This window comes from Leptinotarsa decemlineata, unplaced genomic scaffold (assembly GCF_025532065.1).
Source record: "Leptinotarsa decemlineata unplaced genomic scaffold, Ldec_3_MD MMD2_tig00003335_RagTag_RagTag, whole genome shotgun sequence".
Lineage (NCBI taxonomy): Eukaryota > Metazoa > Arthropoda > Insecta > Coleoptera > Chrysomelidae > Leptinotarsa > Leptinotarsa decemlineata.
In genome coordinates this window covers 6,200,667-6,219,460 of record NW_027412587.1, presented here as the reverse complement: position 1 = coordinate 6,219,460, position 18,794 = coordinate 6,200,667, and the positions used below count along the sequence as shown (strand labels likewise).

At 34.2% G+C, this 18,794-nt stretch overlaps 1 protein-coding gene across 2 annotated transcripts in view; it reads left to right on the top strand.

The window, feature by feature from the left end:
* The first annotated feature begins 1,272 nt into the window (after positions 1-1,272).
* LOC111511562 (synaptic vesicle glycoprotein 2B) overlaps positions 1,273-18,794 on the top strand; it is a 39,693-nt gene continuing 22,171 nt past the window's right edge. Inside the window, exons 1-2 of one of the 2 annotated variants that reach the window (XM_074178026.1) lie at positions 1,273-1,337; positions 15,408-15,732. In XM_074178026.1, the coding sequence (XP_074034127.1) occupies positions 15,458-15,732 (275 nt within the window). In that variant the 5' untranslated portion in view covers positions 1,273-1,337; positions 15,408-15,457. Of the gene's footprint in view, positions 1,338-11,082; positions 11,277-15,407; positions 15,733-18,794 lie in introns of those variants that run through there. The other variant, XM_023167589.2, reaches the window with a different exon arrangement.

The window sequence follows — 18,794 nt, the reverse complement described above, 5'->3', positions numbered from 1 at the left end:
GAGTCCAAACATGTTCTAGTGGCTTCTCCTCATTGTGTGTGTTTTTCTTGTGCTCGGCAATGCGTAATTTCAATGACCTCTTTGTTTCACCGATATAGGATTTGCCGCACTCACAGGGTATCCGATAAATGGCATTTTTTGAATCGCAGTCCGCGTTTGGTGGTCTGGTTTTCGAGAGGCTGCTACGGATAGTGTCTCCGGATCTGAAGCAGGTTCTGATGTTGTACTTGAATACAATTTTTCTTATCCTCTCCGATAATCCTCTGACGTAGGAAAGTACAAGCACTGGATGTGACGGCTTCACTACGTCGTATAGAAATTTAGAAAAGGTAGGGTTCTTACTTTTCAAAGTACAATCCCAAGCACACAAACACCCCAAATATCAAACGATATTCATTTGGAAATGGAAATAATCGAATCCATATTGAAAATCTCACAAATCCTGTTTCATTTTGCGATATTTCAGTTTTTCCTCACTCTTGACAGATGAAAATATCATAAAATACCACCAAATATTTATCGATTTGATGATGGGTTCAACGATATTGAATTTTCATAACAAATGTTCCATCTCAAAAAGTTGTTTTCAATATTACGACGTATTGTGCAAGTCGGTACGATATATCTTAAAGAAGATCATTTCATACGTCATCGTCATTATTGTTCGTCTCCTAAACATAAGATAAACGATATTAATCAAATTAGCGGTATTTCACAATTATATTCTAGTATCTAGGTACTCCGGATAAGTATTTTGATTTTTAAAATATTTTACTTTTCGGAATTATTATTGTAGATTGTGACTGATATGAACATAAGGGGAAATACACGTTTTTCACTATCATAAAAAAAGAAGTACCTTGGATGATGGTAAATTAACTTTATCTAAAAAGTTAAAATTGAGAGAAACTGCCACAATGATATCAAAGCACTGAAGGGGCGAATAGATAATCCCATAATCTCAATTCAACAATAAATTTTCGATAAACCATCACTTCTTTCATCATAGTTATAGTGACTCTATCTATCGCTACTCTGTTCACTGTGTATTTTCTCATATGTGTTACGAATCGCACGGTGAAAGGTAAGTCCTCAAAAATCCTTTGATCGTACGTTTACGGCTTCAGAGGGTTATTTGGGAACTACAGCTGGTTAATAGACAAACCAAAATTTTAATCTATCCACCCATCATTTTGTATTCCAAAATTATAAAAGTATATATTTCATTGACTAATTTTCTAATTGTGTGATAATTATCTCGTTTCAGTCACATTATCAGAATTCTACTATATTGTCTGTCCAAGATAAGGAGGACCAGCATAAGAAATTAGAAAGAGGTGAGAGATACAATAGAGTTAAATTTAAAAAAAAAATATGCCAATGACGTTTTGAAATTTCACAAAACTTTAATTAGTTACAGAGATACTTGAAAAAATGGATAATTGCCAATTCTGGTTTAATTTTTATAACGTTATTCGAGAATAGATTAAAAAACAAAAAAACACTTTCTCATTGCCACGTTTGGTCTCAAAGAGACCATCGCCCTTTTTCTTCTCTATATAGACCGTAAGAAAAACCACCCATTATTTTGGCGACAACTTCATGTTGTACCACACCTGATCGGAATTTTCTACATTTCAAACCATCTAGTGCTTGTGTTTTGTCTTAAAAAAACATTTAAGTTAACTAGTTTACTGTTTGTTTGTTTCATGTCGTTTTGTGTTGGTGTTGTCTCAAAAATTTGGTTGTTGCAATGTTTTTTATTTTTTTTATATATGTATCTAATATCTCTGATGGTTTTCAAAACAGTAATATAATCAACACGAAAAAACTACTTTTCGAGTCCTGAAGAAGAATTCAATTAAAGTCGAAACGTCGGCAAAAAAAACAATTGTTTTTGTAAGAAAAATTTGATCCTGTTACCCAACTAACCTTTTTTTCAGAAAAACATTCAAATAAGCTCTGTGCAATTTTTTCCTGATTCAGTGTACTTTTGGTTTCCGATTTTCCCATCCTTATCTTGGATACTTTGTATAACCGACTAATTGATTGATAGTGGGCATAAAAACAAACAAATCGCTTCGATTTCGAAGGCAAATTTCCTTCACGGTTATTTGAAAGGAAAATGTTGCAAATGAATGCATTATAGAAATTATCCAAACACGTTGGTTGCAAAATTAATGATGACTATGTTTAAAGGTGATTGACAAAGTTTCGTGATGAATTCCATTAGTTCCGACTTCCTTTGTCTGATATTATATAAAAATTTTTGAAATCCCTGAAAGAACTAATAAAAAAGAAGAATTAAAGTAGAATAGCTGAAAATAACAATTATATTTTTATCAATTTATTCATTTATTCAAAATTTGGGATACAAACAGGTAAATACCCAAAGAAGCATCCACTGATAGTAGTGGTTATAGAGATACACGGTGTCAACAGATACAAGAAAAAATAAAAAATAATGAATTAATAAATTTTGTACATACTAACCAATTATTTTTGCTATGTGTTGAAGGAAGGAAGAGGAGCCGTCACAACCAGTGCTTGCACTTCCCTACATCAGAGGATTATCGGAAAGGATAAGAAGAATTGGATCCAAGTACTACATCAGAACCTGCTTCAGATCCGGAAATACTATCCGCAGCAGCTTCACGAAAACCAGGCCATCAAACGTGGACTGCGATTCCAAGAATTGCATTAACCGGATACCCTGTATTTGCCGAAAGTCCTATATCGGTGAAACTAAGAGGTCATTGGAAGACCGCATTGCCGACCACAAGAAACACACACAGCGAGGGGGAACCAGCGAATCAGGAATAGCAGAGCATGTTTGGGCCCATCAACATAACATAACACAGGGAGGAACATTGGTTAAGGAGGAAATTCAAAGAAACCGCGTATATATTGTCCAACAATGTATTCACCTAAGCTAGCGTAGAGATACGCAACATATGGAAACCCATAATCAATGAAAAATGGCCAACTCCCGCCAAACGGTCATCTCCCACTAAACCGGTGAAGCGGAAAAAGGAAAGCGGAGATGAGTGAAAGAACTCGAATGACCCATAAATAGTCATCTCTCGGAGGAATTAGTCCAGTCATCACCCTAAGACGATTGTGGATTCTAATAATCGAAACGTCGTGAAGTAACTTGGCTTGGAATCTCTTAACTTTTTATTTTATTTTAATTTTTTGTTCAATTGTTCTATTTTTTTATTTGAATTTTATTCCACTATTATTTCATTTCAGGTTTTTTTTGCTTAATATAATTGTTATTTTCAGCTATTCATCTTTAATTCTTCTTTTTTATTAGTTCTTTCACGGATTTCAAATCATTTTATATATTATCAGACAATGGAAGTCCGAACTGATGAAATTCATGAAAAATGACTAATTTGAATGAATCATCGAATTTAATGAGTGAGTTTGAGGTAAAAATTGCCAATATAATGAATACTGTTTTCCCAAGAATGTTCGTAAATTAAAAATATACGTTGCTAGTGAATCACTATGGGTTGGATATTCTCATCACAATAACAAATAAAAGTGGTTGACTCTAGCGGCATATTACATATTTTCAAATGCATCGTAAACAATAAACACATTGAACAAAATACAAACCAGTTTCACCAATGAAAAGCGACTTTTAAAGTTTTTTACTATTTCAAGCGTCATTAAAATTAACTAACAGTTAAACTTCAACAAGCTATTACATTTTAATTTTTGTATGATGCCACTCATTGACATATTTTTATTTTTACTGTATCAGCTATTCTAAAATATATGAAAATGTATGTAAATGGAAAAGTGCAATTATGCAAAAACTTTTTTGTCTTCTTAGCAAAAGTGGAAATAATTCAGGAGTGACCGATAGAAGTGTAAAAAAATATTCATAATGAGCTTACCACATGCTCGGCGTGAAGAACCTATTCAAAGATCATATATATATTTCAACAATCACTTTTCATTTCCAAGACAAACACCTTTCCCCATCACCATATTTTTAATACTGTTCTCAATGGGTGTTTCACCAACCAAGTTTGTGAACTTGAAACGGGCGGTGCTTGTTCTCAGATTTATTCTCTTTTACTTATTGTCTTGCACTTTTCATACAGTCAAAAAAATACAACTTGATAAAGATATATGATGGAATTGGCAGATACTTGATAAAAAGCCATAACCAACGAATTCAAGAAACACTAACAATATGGGTTGAATGAAAGAGATACATGTAGAGCATTTATCATGAATTCACAACTACCCAAACTGTATTATCTTATTAAATTACACAAAACCAATTTCCCGGTTAGACCTGTGGTGTCGTTTGTATCGACACCTACCTTAAAAATCTTAGGAATGCTTATAAAATTGATTCAAACCTATATCAATTTCAAGCCGAGATTTAGTATACATTATTATTATCAATCAGTGAATAATCTTAAAAACATCATTCTTCCTGATAACGCAAAAGTAGTATACATTATTTTTATCAATTAGTGAATAATCTTAAAAACATCATTCTTCCTGATAACGCAAAAGTAATATCGTTTGATGTCCAAATATCTCTTAGATAAAAACCACGTATTTTTCTATCTCAAAATTATTTCCAATTTGACGAAAAATTGTATTCATACAGAAAAGGACTAATAATGGAGAACCCTTTGAGTCCTTTGCTGGCTGAAATCTTCATGGATAACATACAGTATGAAATCCACAATAATCAGTTAACTAAAAGTTTCTTGTACTGTTGCAGACACGTAGATGATATCTTAGTCTGTTTTACTGGTACAGACAGGCAATTAGATAAGTTCGTTGAATATGTCAATTCCATCCACCAGTCGATAAAATTCACCACTGAAAAGAAGGTAAATAATTCAATAAATTAACTTCACTTAACCATTACGAAAAATAACAATAAACATGATTTTGCAATCTTCCAGAACCCATCTTACACGGACATTATCATACGCATTTACTCCACACACCCTTATCAGCATAAATTTGCTGCATTCAATAGCAGCCGAGCAGCAAAGCTGATTAGTTTGTATGGTGAGTGGTCTTTCAGGTCAGATGGTGAGAGTACCTGAACCAGAACCTTCCAACGCCGCTTGACTGTCCGAGAATATTTTTATTAACTTGTGAGTGAGGTTGGATTTATCCAATCTCTTAGCACACAATTCAACAGCGTAAATTTCCGCTTGAAATACAGTCGCATAAGTTCCCAGGCAGGTAGATAACTCTGTCCTGGGTCTGCGACTAAAAACACCTGCACCAGAACCGGAGGGTGTTTTTGGTTCATCTGTGAACCAACAACTATCTGCTCCTAAAATTTCATTCTCCCGGAAAGAGTACTTCAAACTGTAAATTTAAGTGTATAAAGAATTGAATATGTAGAATATAGTTAGTAAAGATACGCTCGAAGTAGCCTTTGTATGGCTACATTTGTTGCTTTTTTTAAAAACTATTTAGTGAAAATTTCACAATTAAATGTTTTTTGAATACGTTTTGAATACGTTAACTTGATAAATATACTGAATGAGGTGATCATATAAGACTGATAAAAAATATACAATACCTCGCACCTTCTTGAATACAAATGTATTCAAAAACATTGAAAAAATCTTCAAAACAGCATGGAATGAGTCTGGGATATTCGCCGCCCTACGTGTGACAACCCTCAATAGTAGAAACAGGGTGCGAGCTAAGAATATAACGAGGCCTTACCTTTTGACATGCAATCCCTGGCCAATTGAACTATTTTTTTTTTCATTTTACTTTTCAATATTTGTTTGTTACATTTCAAAATTGCATTCATAAATATTTCTATATTGCGGAGGAAATGATTTTATTCATGATTATTCCCTGTAAAATATATGAGTTGAATATTGATAAAAAATGTATTGAAGAAGCATTTACATCAAAACTCATAAGGCGACGTATAATGTACAAAAATTAATATATTCTTCTCTTTAATCATTTGAATTTCATTCAACATCATAATGAAATCTTTGAAACACTCCCTTTCGAACTCACCTTGTTTCTCTCTATCGACAAAAACTGCAGGATTTTGCCAACTCAATGATCTCATACCTGTGTCAAAAATTTCCCTCGAACAGTGCTCCAGAGGTGAATGAATCCGTTCTGTACTTTATCGCTGGGAAAGAAATATTACAGGTTGAGAAACTACATGGGGAATCACGCACTGGCTTCCATCGACGGACTGGCCCGATATGAACGTAAATTTATTGAACAATTGAATAAAGAAACCAAATTTAAAGTAATTCGTGGTATTCACAGAATTGGCGTTAAAAATTAGTAGATTACTCGAGGGTTTTCCAGTGGCACACATTCTATAGTTAAAGTGATATCCGCCAAGAATATCCAAAGGTGGACCAAATAAAAACAAATTCAGCCTGGGACGATTTTCTAATTTGTTTCTGAAGATGATGAAATGCAAGTAAGTGCACATTTGAAATCTATAATTTTGCGTTTATTTTAATAATAGGGGAGCCCAAGCGAGGATTTCGGGATTTACTAAAGCGCGGCAGATTAATATACAGGTTGAGTACCTAAACCAAATATGAGGCCGCCTGTGAGGGATAAAGGATCAGATTAGTAAAAAAAAATTGATCATCACAAATTCTCGAGCGTTTCAGATCAAGGTAGAGTGAGTTAATTACCTGTTAAAAAGTGTATATTCCAGTAATCTGACAATTTGAGAGTGACGTAAAGAAAGGGAAGGGCAGCAGAGGTGTAAAAAAACAACGTAATTTCGACATTTTCGAGCGTAGCTAATTTTTTTTTATTTTGAAGAAAATAATTCAAGGATAACGAAAAATATATAATCTGACCTACTCAGTTCCCATTCTGAATTCTGTTGCCATAACGCCATCACAGCTGATCACAGAGACTCGTTCGTGATGAAGATGAAGATAATGATTATTTAATCAAATAATTAATTGATGTAGCCGTTAACTACGTGGTAGGAAATCATAATGAAGAAAAGAGAAATTAAACTTTCTATGACAAAATGGTTTAGACTGAGGTTTTCAGTGTCATTGCTTTTCGAGTTTGAAAGCCGTGGAATTTTGGAATATCTTCCTGACGTTTCGCTTTACGAAGCCTAAAAAGTAGTCATCGGACAGCAAGCCATGATGGTTAAACCTTTGAAGAAGCTAGCCACTCGCGCCAGCGAAACGTCAGGAAGAAATTCCAAAAATCCACGGCTTTCAAACTCGAAAAGCAATGACACTGTAAACTTTCTATGTTTTTTACCACTTTTATTTGTAACTAACGTTACAGTTTCGTCCGAAACTGCAGTAACGTTAGTTACAAATAAAAGTGGTGAAAAACAGAGAGTTTCATTTCTCTTTTCTCCATTAATTAATAAATTGATTATAGAAAATTACATTTTTGAGCATTTTTTAAAAATTATTTTCTCATAAATACAAGTATTTTACTTGAAAAACATACTTATTTATTTGCATGCTATTTCAAATTCAATGAATTAATAAAAAAAATTCAAAAAAATATTGTTTTTTTCACATTGAGCGAATCCCTCTAAATAATCATCAGATTATGAGACAGCACGTCTAAAACAAAAAGATGAACCATACATATCTCAATCTGACGCGCTTGAGTATTTCAAAATGGCGAATTTTTTTTGCACATTATAATAACAGCCGCGAGTTTGCGTCAGATCGAAATCGTCAGATTATTGAATGAGACATTTTTTTTGTTGCACTTAACACCCCCTTAGAAAATCTGACGCGCTCGAATAATTTTTTTTTCACTTTTAACCCTTACGTACAACCATCCACATCATGCAAACGATCAGATTAACATACCAACATTATTAAAAATACGTAGGACATTGATGCTATCAATATCTGACGCGATCGAGTTTGTCCATGCAACAGTATTTTTTCACAAATTTGAAAATCTATAGCCGCTTCCCCCACCGATGAAAAGGTATATATTATGTAACATTTTTTCTTCTTATCAACTAAGCTTTGCAACCTAATATGTCTCAATGACGCTCGAGTAAATCCCCTTTTTGCATTGTGAGCTCCCTGCTATAAGGAGAAAACGTTCTCGAGAAGTCGATTCCACATAAATGCAGTTCTCCGAATGAAAGAGTTCTGAAACAGTGAAGTTTCAGGTGTACTGAGTTGAACCTCAAAACGATGAGCAGCCACCGCTTTTGGTGGAATTAAATGTACCTAGTCACTTGAACACCACCCGTGAAAGTATCTATAGAAAAACAAATGTTCAACCTTTCTTCGATGTTCCAGACTATCTAGGTTGAAAGTGGTGTTCGTGTCTCCAATCAGACGGGATGGAATCCGGCATCTGTTTTTCCGTTAATCAGCATGTTTAAAGGCGGAGCTCCGTACATGTGAGTAATACTCCAAAGAAGGCTTTTTCTGAGCTTTATAAGGCATCAATAGTTGCTAAGATATGAACAGTTTTCTGGTTTGGAACTGTGTTCCAAACTTTTGAAAAGCAGCCTTTTCAATTTCATCGACATGATTGTGCCAAGATATACTAGTCTCCATTTTAATCCCCAAAAACTTATCGAAGCAGAAAGCGGAATTGTCTGTCCGGTTCGAAGGCATTTATCTTTTTGGAGAAAACTCGATGCATGGGTGACATTGAATTGAACCTGGTTACTTTTACCCCAATTAAGATATGCAATCTCCTGATGCCGGTGAGGATGTGTATCTGCAGTCGATGTCCTGAAATCCAAATTTAATAACGAGACAAGTGTGCTGTTGTCAGCAAAGCAATATACATATCGGATTCTTGGTTTTCTCCAAAAAGTCATTGAATACAATAAAAAGAGGGTTGGAGACAATATGGATCCCTGGAGAACACCAGCGTTGATGTTAAAGTATTCGAGAGATAGCCATCGACGGCCATTTGCATTGAAGTACTTTCAGAAAGCTGGATAGAAAACGACTGGTCTATAGTTATTTGGAAGATTCTTCTTGCCCTTATAATAAATAAAGTGAACGCTAGGTATCTTTCTTGTATATAAGACAGGTGAAAAGGTCTCCAAAATACTGGCGCAAGTTCATTTGCGCACTTTTTAAGTACGATAATGTGCACTTCATCAGGACCAGAGACCTTGAGCTGTTTCAAAATTCGCCTGACTAGACGTTGTCGAAAAGTAATTTCCTGCATTGTGGATTCTAGTGTGAATAGTGGGTGGTGCCTTTCCCAGAAAATCGACTGTGGAGTGGAACGCAAATTGTTCAGCTAGTAGATTTGCTTTATCTATGGCTGTTGTTGCAAATGAATGCTTGTGTTAGTGATGGAATTGTAAATTTTATAAAGTTTTGATCAACAGCTTTAGCTACAAGACCAGAAGGATCAAAACCCGTTAGGATTAGCAAGCAGTTTATCCATAATTCTCTGATTGTGAAGTAATTTACTTTCACCTAGTTCGGTTTTCGATACTGGGATTTTTGCGCTATTGCCGGTAGACGAGATTTTTGGAGGCGACAGCTTTCCCGCTATTTTTGTTGAATCGAAGTTTGCCGCTTGGAGGTCGTTTCATTGAAAAAGGAATATATGCATTCATGGATGATAGAATGAACTTCCGTGACTTCAAAAGTACAAGTTGATGGTTCATGCATATAAAAAATCTATACAGAATCTAAAGTGCCCTGAATAATTTCAGAAATATCCATATAATGAGAATGTAAGTGAAATAACTTATTTGCGATTGTACGAGTATTTCGTCTTACAAAATCTGTAATCTCAGAAAAATATTGACATAAAACCTAATCAGTCATCAGCTCTTATTTGAAGGTGAAAGTCATCAGCTTATTCATCAACATCAAATGTTTTGGTGGTGGAAAATAATATTGAATTTTTTGGGAAACTAAGGGTTTTGGCTTTCAACTCAATAATAATAAATTGTTTATTGTTTGTTGTAAACGAAATATACATGATAATCAAAGGCAATGACAAACAAAAGAATAAGTGTTAGGTCTGTTGACCAATTCTCACACACTTTCCTTGCAAGGCAAAAAAAAGAAGAGTGGAAAGTAAATAAAAAAAATCACAAGAAAAGATCAAAATGATTCAGTATCGAACGCCGTCGAAAATAAAGAACATTTTTATAAGCGACTGTTACAGCTGTGAAAGTAATACTTTTCTCTGATTTGTTTTGAAATACATGAAAGACAAAGCAAATTTGGTATAGTGGAAAAGTTTCGCTACGGATCTGCTCTTCCACTCGACTCAAAAATCTGGGAAGAATTTCAAACATCAAGTGCAATAAATTTTCAGAAAATATTCAGAGGGTGCTATGATCTTTATAAATGTGGAAACATCGCAGATGATTTTGTCTCACTAGATTTTTTTTGAAAAATGTTAACGAAACCTTCATTTATTTTTTTAGCGAACACCTACATACTATGGTTACAGGAAGATCGAGATTTACCTAATTTTTTCTGACCAAGTTTTCCAATTTTTGACATGAAACACATTTCGATGTTTTCCCACAATGGGAAATATATAAAAAAATATAATGTGTTTTCTTTTAAAAAGATCTGAAAAAACTAATGTCATTATCTATTATCATTTAGTGGTTGAGATTTGAAGAATTTCAAATGTGGACTGTGCTTTCTTACGCATTTAGTGATTATTTTCTGAGAAGATTCGCTTCGATAACAGCAGCGCATGCAAAAAATACTGAAATTTAATAAAATTATGTAGCCATTTCTAAACAGAAACATATTTTAAAATATCTAATCAGATGACCAATTGAAAAGGGGACTCTAAACCATCGCCCAGTACACTGGACCTTAAACTAATATTTTCAATAATAGATGTTTTAGTTTCACGCTACAGTAAACCAACATGGATATAACGAAACACAAATGATAGTCTCAAAGGCCAGTCCACTCCTGCCCCAACCAAAAATCCGATTCCCCAGGATGCTAAAATCTTTCATTACATAATTCGCAATCCTATTCAAGCTGGCTTCTTTAATAGGCATGCTCATGCTCATTGTTTACAGTAATGATTTCATTCATCAAAATCGTATCCTTATCAATAACAGAATCAATTATAATTACGCGAGTGTCGATCCTTCATCACCACTCGTAGATGAGACGCGGACCAGTAGAGATACAAGGTGGGGGTGCATGGTGGCTCTGAATTTTTGTGTTTTCCGAAAGTGACTAAGTTCAAAATGACTGCAATGCAGGGTAGTCCTAACGGACAAAGTAAAAGTTTCGAGGAGGCTGTGTCTTTGACTGGTGAGTACTCGTATAAATATATCAAAATCCTAAGCAGAATGCTGAAGTAAACTAGCAGAAATCTTTCGATATAATTGGTTTTGCATAGTTTTTATCACTCTAATTTCTTACTATATACAGGGCTATTTGTTGAATTTCCTATTGAAATAATTTAAAAAAATATCAATATTCTCAACAGATATATTCTCAGTACCCAGGAGAATTCTTTCTTGAAATATTGATCGAAATTTATTTTTTATCGGGGAAAATCAAACCTTTCTGTGAATTTTCTCCTTTCACAATCTGAGAAAAATTGAAATTACAATGGAGAGCAAGTGTAGAACGGCAAACATTCCAAAACGCTTCTGATTTCCGTCAAAGAGGTTTGAAAAATTAAGCGAATCGAAGAGAATACTGTATAGTATATTAGATATTTTCAATTCTAAAGTTGGGAGCAGATTTTAGCCTCCGAAACGTTTGGATAAGTATTTGTCTCATTCCTTAGCTCTTTTTTTTGATAGGCAAAATCATCAAATACGACATGATGAATATAACATTGTTCTTTGTGAAAATTACTCTGATTTACGATATCATATGTTAATAACTGTCATTGTTTAATGTGAAAACAGACAGCTAAATATCAATTGAAAAAAAATGTTATCAACAATTTTTAGATATTTCATTTTGCAATAGTTATAAAAAATCATAATTAACAAATTGAATAATTTTTATGAACTATTATCGCAGGATCGTATAAAGTATATATCAAAAGGGCTCCGGGAAGGACAAGTATTTATACCTTTTATCCTATTATTTATGGCAACGGAGATTGGGAAAAAATTTGTTAGTTAACAATTGAACAGCTTTTTTTGAAAAATGGTGATAAAACTTTTTTTTTCTACGAGACTCAATTCATTCAAGTGTTAAGAAGATACTAGATTTTTTTTAATTTTTAAAATGACATTTTATGTTATAATTTTTTTTTATAAACTCTCGGCTGTTACGGCGCATGCCGTAACAGCCGCGCGGAACCCTATTTTCAACGTCAAATTAAAATTATAAATAATGGAGATAGAGTTTCGGAAGTCGGGACTTTTTTATCGGAAATTTTCTCTTCTTTAACGAGCTCTTTTCAAAATTGCTTAAATATCAATATGTTTTGGACCAAAATCCTTCAAAAACATGTTTCTAGAGTTGATTCCGAATCGAATGAGCTACCGCTCATTTTTTTAGGGCCTTTATCTTTATTTTTCATGTTTTTGAACTTGTTGATTAGACTAAATCGGGGTGAACTGAAAAGGTAACCCTTCTGCACCTGCATAAAGTTTTCCATTTCATTTTCAAATTATTAAAGGTGAAAATCCCCAAAAAGGTCGATAAAAAACTTCTTCATTTTGTATTGAAGTTTTCATTGTCATTCGTTCATAGTTTGCTTTTTCGAGAAGGAGAAGTACTGGAAGAAGAAAAAGCTGGTGTAAAAAGCTCCACGAACTCTCTCTCTCTAGATTTTACTATTCCTCAAGAAATATTCTTTTGTATTATCATGAAAACTCACAATACATAATTGAGAGTGAAATACAGTACAGAATGTTTCGCCTGCTTCTGCGGCAACATCTTCAGTGATATATGCATTGGCTGCGAGAACGTAACAACGATTAGGCAATTGTTGTTGTGCCTTCTAATCGCAGGGGGTGATTATATGGATGGTTAAATTGATGGATGTAGCCGTTACTACGTGGTAGGAAATCATCATGAAAAATGAGAACTTGTATTTGTAACTGACGTTACTGTAGTTTCGTCCCATAAGGACATTTTCCAACGAGTTTATTGTATTCGTTTGAAAATGTCCCTATAGAACGAAACTGCAGTAACGTTAGTTACAAATACAAGTGGTATAAAAACATAGGAAGTTTTATTTCTCATTTTTCATAAATGGATGAATCTGAAAAGTAAACACTCAATAATCCATATCCTCAAAAGCTTCTTTCATGATATAACAGGAGATTAAACTTCTGATATTTTTTAAAAATTTTTGTTGCTGTTGATGTCCGAACTGGTATTATTGATGATAACTGGTTCCTTGTTTTTACCTGCTCGTCTAGACAGTCACACGTATCTTCAATTTTTACAGCAAGAATTTCCGCTTTTGCCTGAAGAGATTCCATAAATTTTAAGAAATTATATACGATTGAATCATGACGGTGCACCAGCCCACTTCAGTCTTATAGTTCTGGAATATCTATGTTATATGGTGACCACCTAGTTTACCAGACCTAATTGATATATAATGATGAATACACTCACGAGGTACTTGATGACAATGAATAACATTATCCATGATAATGATAATGTATACAACTTCCACAATAAAGCCACGTTTCGCTACATGGTAGTTTCCTCAGGTGGACTGGTAACGCCAACTGATAAAGCTACCGTTCATAATTAAACGTTATGAGAGTTATTGAGCATACTTGGTTTTGGATGTTGTTTATGATATAACTATCAAGCCGCTAGATTTCATGGCACACAATATTAGACAACTTCAAACTGTTCAAATTACGACGAACAAAAAATCAAGAGACTAAGTACCAGTGGGAGAAAAGTTTTCCTAAACTTTGAATACAGACTTGAACGTCAAGTCAATACACAAGTTCCACGGTACGTATTAGGTTCAGAGAAAAACTATCAGTACAGACAAAACACCCTACGTCATAAATCAAACAATACCTGAAGTAAATAGAAATATATAGAAGTACCAGCTGACCCTGCAAACGTTGTTCTGCTACATAAATTATTTCTAGGGAATTTCTAAGGTAGAAAATAACAACTAACTCGTTATAAGTGTGTATCGGAACAATAAAACAAATAATATAATTCCCTGATGCTACAATGTGTACAATATTTTCCCTTAGTCCATATTTAATTAACACAAACAAACTGGATGATTTGCCCACTCGAGAGCGTGCCACGTGTAATTGTCCGTGTGAAAAACATGATGTGCTCATGTGCTCATATCCAAGCCACAAACGGACATTGTTTGGCCTTGAGACTTATTATAATAGTCATTGCAAATGCAAATATATATACTTTCATAATTATAAATTTTCTTGAGGATTATATTGGATAAGTTCAACCATCTATTTGAGCCTCTAAATGACTATCAGTGGTTATTTACCTATTGTTTCTAGTCTACTGGAAGAAAAAATAAAAATACCAATACAGTTTTAGTTTCTGAAAATAATATAATTGACCAACATGAATCGAAGGATCTGCAAAACATCTGTAATTAAAATCCCTTTGTATAAAATACTATAAAACAAAAAATATAAACGTGTATACTTGCGAAAAAGAGTATCTTTTGTAGAATCATGAATGAAGAAATCTAAACAGTAAGCGCAAATTTAACACTATTTCAGGAAGCTGATAATGTAGAACCTACCACTTCCTATTTACTACGTCTCTGAAACAGCAAAACTGAATTGATTAAGAAAATGAAAACGTTCACACACACCGGAAATATATAGTATAGATTAGGTATTATTTCAATATGGTATATGATTGAATTTTATAAATCTAAAATATATTGTAGAATTTAGCAAATGAATATTGTGGTTGTTGTTCATTTTAATTTGATTGTGATAGAATAATCGCAATTTTTAGTTTACATGTATTTCTCGACCTTCTCGAGTAACAGGAGACTTTATAATAACAAATAACATTCATGAAAAGAATAATTCTTTCATAGGTAAAACAAAACTAGAGAATGAAACGTACCTCATAAGATAAACAGCACCGTCCCTAAGAAGACAAGCCTAAAAGTAAAGAATATGTCATCGTCCCTTACGAAGACGTCGTTTATGTTGAAATGTATGAATAAATATAATTGTTCATTTGTATTGAACAAGTCTATGGAAATAAGCGTGAAGTGGAATATTGCACGATACTGGGCACGATATGCTAGGCAATGTTATACACTTAATTGCGGACCTACTCCATTATCATTTTCATTTCATTCTTATAAAACTATAAGTCAACACCCTCAGGAATTGTCATACATAAATTAAAACAGAAACAAATATTGTTACGTCAATAGGACCTACCACATCCACAACCATCGATACAGGAAGGTACGAACTAATTATTTTTTTGCAGGCTTTGGAAAATTCAACCTGTACGTTATACTGGCAACCGGAGGATGTCTCATGTGCGTGATAATCGAAACGTTGAACTCCATGTTCATAGCCCCAGCCGCTAAATGTGATCTGAATCTCAGCCTAGGAGACAAAGGACTCCTCTACTCTATTAGCTTCCTGGGTGTGGTATCGGGTTCGCATCTCTGGGGCTATCTGGCAGACACCAGGGGTAGAAAATTCGTAACTTTGTTTTCTTTACTTTCCAGTGCTGTGTTCAGTTTCATAGGTAGTCTCATATCGCTCACCTGGCTGTTTATGGTGCTGAGATTCGTTAATGGATTTTTGTAAGTATTCGGAATTTTATATACAGGGCGGCCCTATCAGAATCACCCACATATATGTTTTTGTATTTTATCGACCTTTTTTGGGTATTTGTTACCTTCCACGATCTGAAAAATATAAAAATTATAATGGAGAACTTTATAACAAGTGATGAAGGGCAAACTTTTTAGTTTACCCCGATAAGTTACTGCGTAACTGCGTAATAACTGCGTAATTATAATTTTCATATTTATCAGATTGTGGAAGGAAACAAATACCCAAAAAAGGTCGATAAAAAACTGATTTTTCCTCCACAAAAAATGACTTTCGTTGAATATGTAGTTATGAATATGTATTTATGAATTTTTCATCATTCCTTTGTAACTCTACGGTCATGCCGTATTGTTTCGTAAATTTAATTTGACAGCTGCTGTCACCAGACGCGGATTTCTCCACATCAAATTCTGGGTGTTGAGAGGTTACTATGCTAAGTTTTGAAATAAAAACTGGCTTTTAATCTAAAAACTACTATATTCAACGAAAAAGAAAATTATACAACCAAAACAGAAACCCATAAAAATAATAAGCAAATCTCGAAAAACTCAAATTTCGTGCCTTTGCCTTAATTCCCCCTTGTACACAAGAATGACTGTACCCAGCAAATATCGGAATAAAATTCACTTCAATTGTAACACTATTATACTCGGTTTCGTAGTACGAACTGAACTGCTCGATTACCACTCAAATTTTATACACTATTTGATCCCCTTACAAAAGAAAATAGTTAAGCCCGGTTTCCATATTAAACTCCCTTGTTCAGAGCACTTGACGCCGCTTTTCGACGAAATTTCCGCTTGGTTCCCCCGCGACGACTGTCCTCAAAAATTTACAAAAAAATCGCGGTTACCCTGTCAAAATTTTTTGTAATCTTCTTCGATCAATCGCGAGAGGTTATTTTTCTCTGAGTCGAACTCGGTTTACCAGACTTATGATCAATTCTATGGCTCCGCCTTAGTTAAGATGGTCGCCAATTTTATGTCGTTCTGATCAATCGGGCCCAGACACGATGCGGTTCAACGGAAAACCATATTTGGCTCAGCTAAGAGGCCTATAGAGGTCTGAAATCGAATATTTTCGTTTATTCTTTGTCGGCACAATAATTTGGTTATTTATTTGACTAAGCGGTCTATTGACGCACCACAGGTGGTTTTTGTAAACATTTCTCGACTGGTCGTTCAGCGTGGTGTTTCTTCGACGTTATTAACTTTTATGAGACGCGAAGCTTAGCGTTTGAATTTATGAATCAAAATTAATCTTCTACTACATCTTTGAGAATTTTCGGCCGAATTTGCTTAACGATTTTTCAACTTTTTTTCGTCGCAGTAAAATAAAACTACTACTAAAGGATGATTGTAGGAATTTTGCACCTTGAACATACAAAAACTACAAAATCGAGCAATAAACTGGAATCTCTTTAGAATACCATAATGGCTGCCGTAGGTAGATGACATTCCAGAAGATCCACAGGTACGACTCCAGATGTGCACATTCTGGCTTGGATGGCTACAGGTCATCTCAAAGGCTCCAAAGAACGTCTTCTGGCTGTCGGTGCAGTTAGTACTATTCAGTCATTAGAGGTCATCTCCCTGTGTTGCTGACGAAGGAAGTCGTAAACTGACCGCCAATAAGGTCATCACTATATTGAGGAAAATATAGCAGGGGTTTGGAGTGCATTACTACTAAACGATGAATTATATCTCACTACATGTTTATCCTCGAAAATTACTGATAAAGATATTTTCAAATATTTTTAAATGGAATTTTTGATTATATTGATAAAGATATTTTTCAGTGATTAAACCCGATACTGTTATCTATTGCAAAGTACGTATTCGTATCATAATAAGGATGTGGAATGTTACAATGATTTGTTGTGGAATTGGCTGCGGTGGTAGTGCGTCCGACTCACGATCGGAAGGTCGTGAGTTCGATTCCCGCTTCGACCAGATATTTTTCTCGAGAGACTTTATCTGGTTGAAGCTGGAATGATTCTGCAACCGTGTTAGGAATCACACGTTAAAAGTAAGACCTCGTTAGTCCTTAGCTCGCACAAGTTTCTCAACTTCTGAGAGTTTTCGTTCGTATGGGGGCGGCAACTGATTAACGGAAAAACTGATTTTATACAGATTTTAAACATTTATGTCGGAAATTTCAAAAGAATTCTGATCGATAACGCGAGTTAATTGGTTTTGCTGTAAATTTTGTGAAACGGAATGTACTGGCTCCATAGAATAATTAAATAGAATATAATATTTTTGTTATTTTTTCAATGGGTGGGTGACACTCTATAGTAAGGACCGCAAGTGTTTCTCTTTCAGAACTTCCAAATAAAATAGTTGACGAATTATTACCAAATATTTTGGCTATTCAGTTCAACTAAGTGTTGTACAATGCATTTCTTCAATGTTCCCCCTTTTATTTTTTGAACGGTTCAACTCAAAAAATTAAAATTTGGGATAATGAAATTAAGGCATGGATATTTTATTTTGAAGTGAAACTTACAGATGAAACTTTCAAGATGGTGACTAGGCGCCTAGGCGCCTACAATATAATGTCAATATCTTCAACCACTACAAAATGGCGGAACTTTATATAATTGCCTTTTTTTTAATTTTGACGATATATTTGAATAGATTCAATAATCAATAATACAACTCTCACATTGTTTGAACTCAACAACTAATAAATAATAATTGCACAAAAAAACTTTCACTCAGTTATCTCAAAAGTGCGATTTTGTTCCATCCTTTTCATAAAAGAGGACGTATGCTTATTTCGTATCCTTGCATTTCGAACACATCGGTTTTTCATTTCCATCCAAAGTTTCTTCGTTTGTAAACGTATCCAAGCATTGCCACAAACTCAATTGCCTGAATACATTGACATTCAACTACATAATATGAGGTAATAAGCTTGAGGTCAGTTCAGAAGATGCTCGAAATGGTTGCCTTGAACGTCTTGACATATGAACAGCCTATCCGATATTTCACGCCGAACGTCAGTATCTCTACAAATATTTATTATT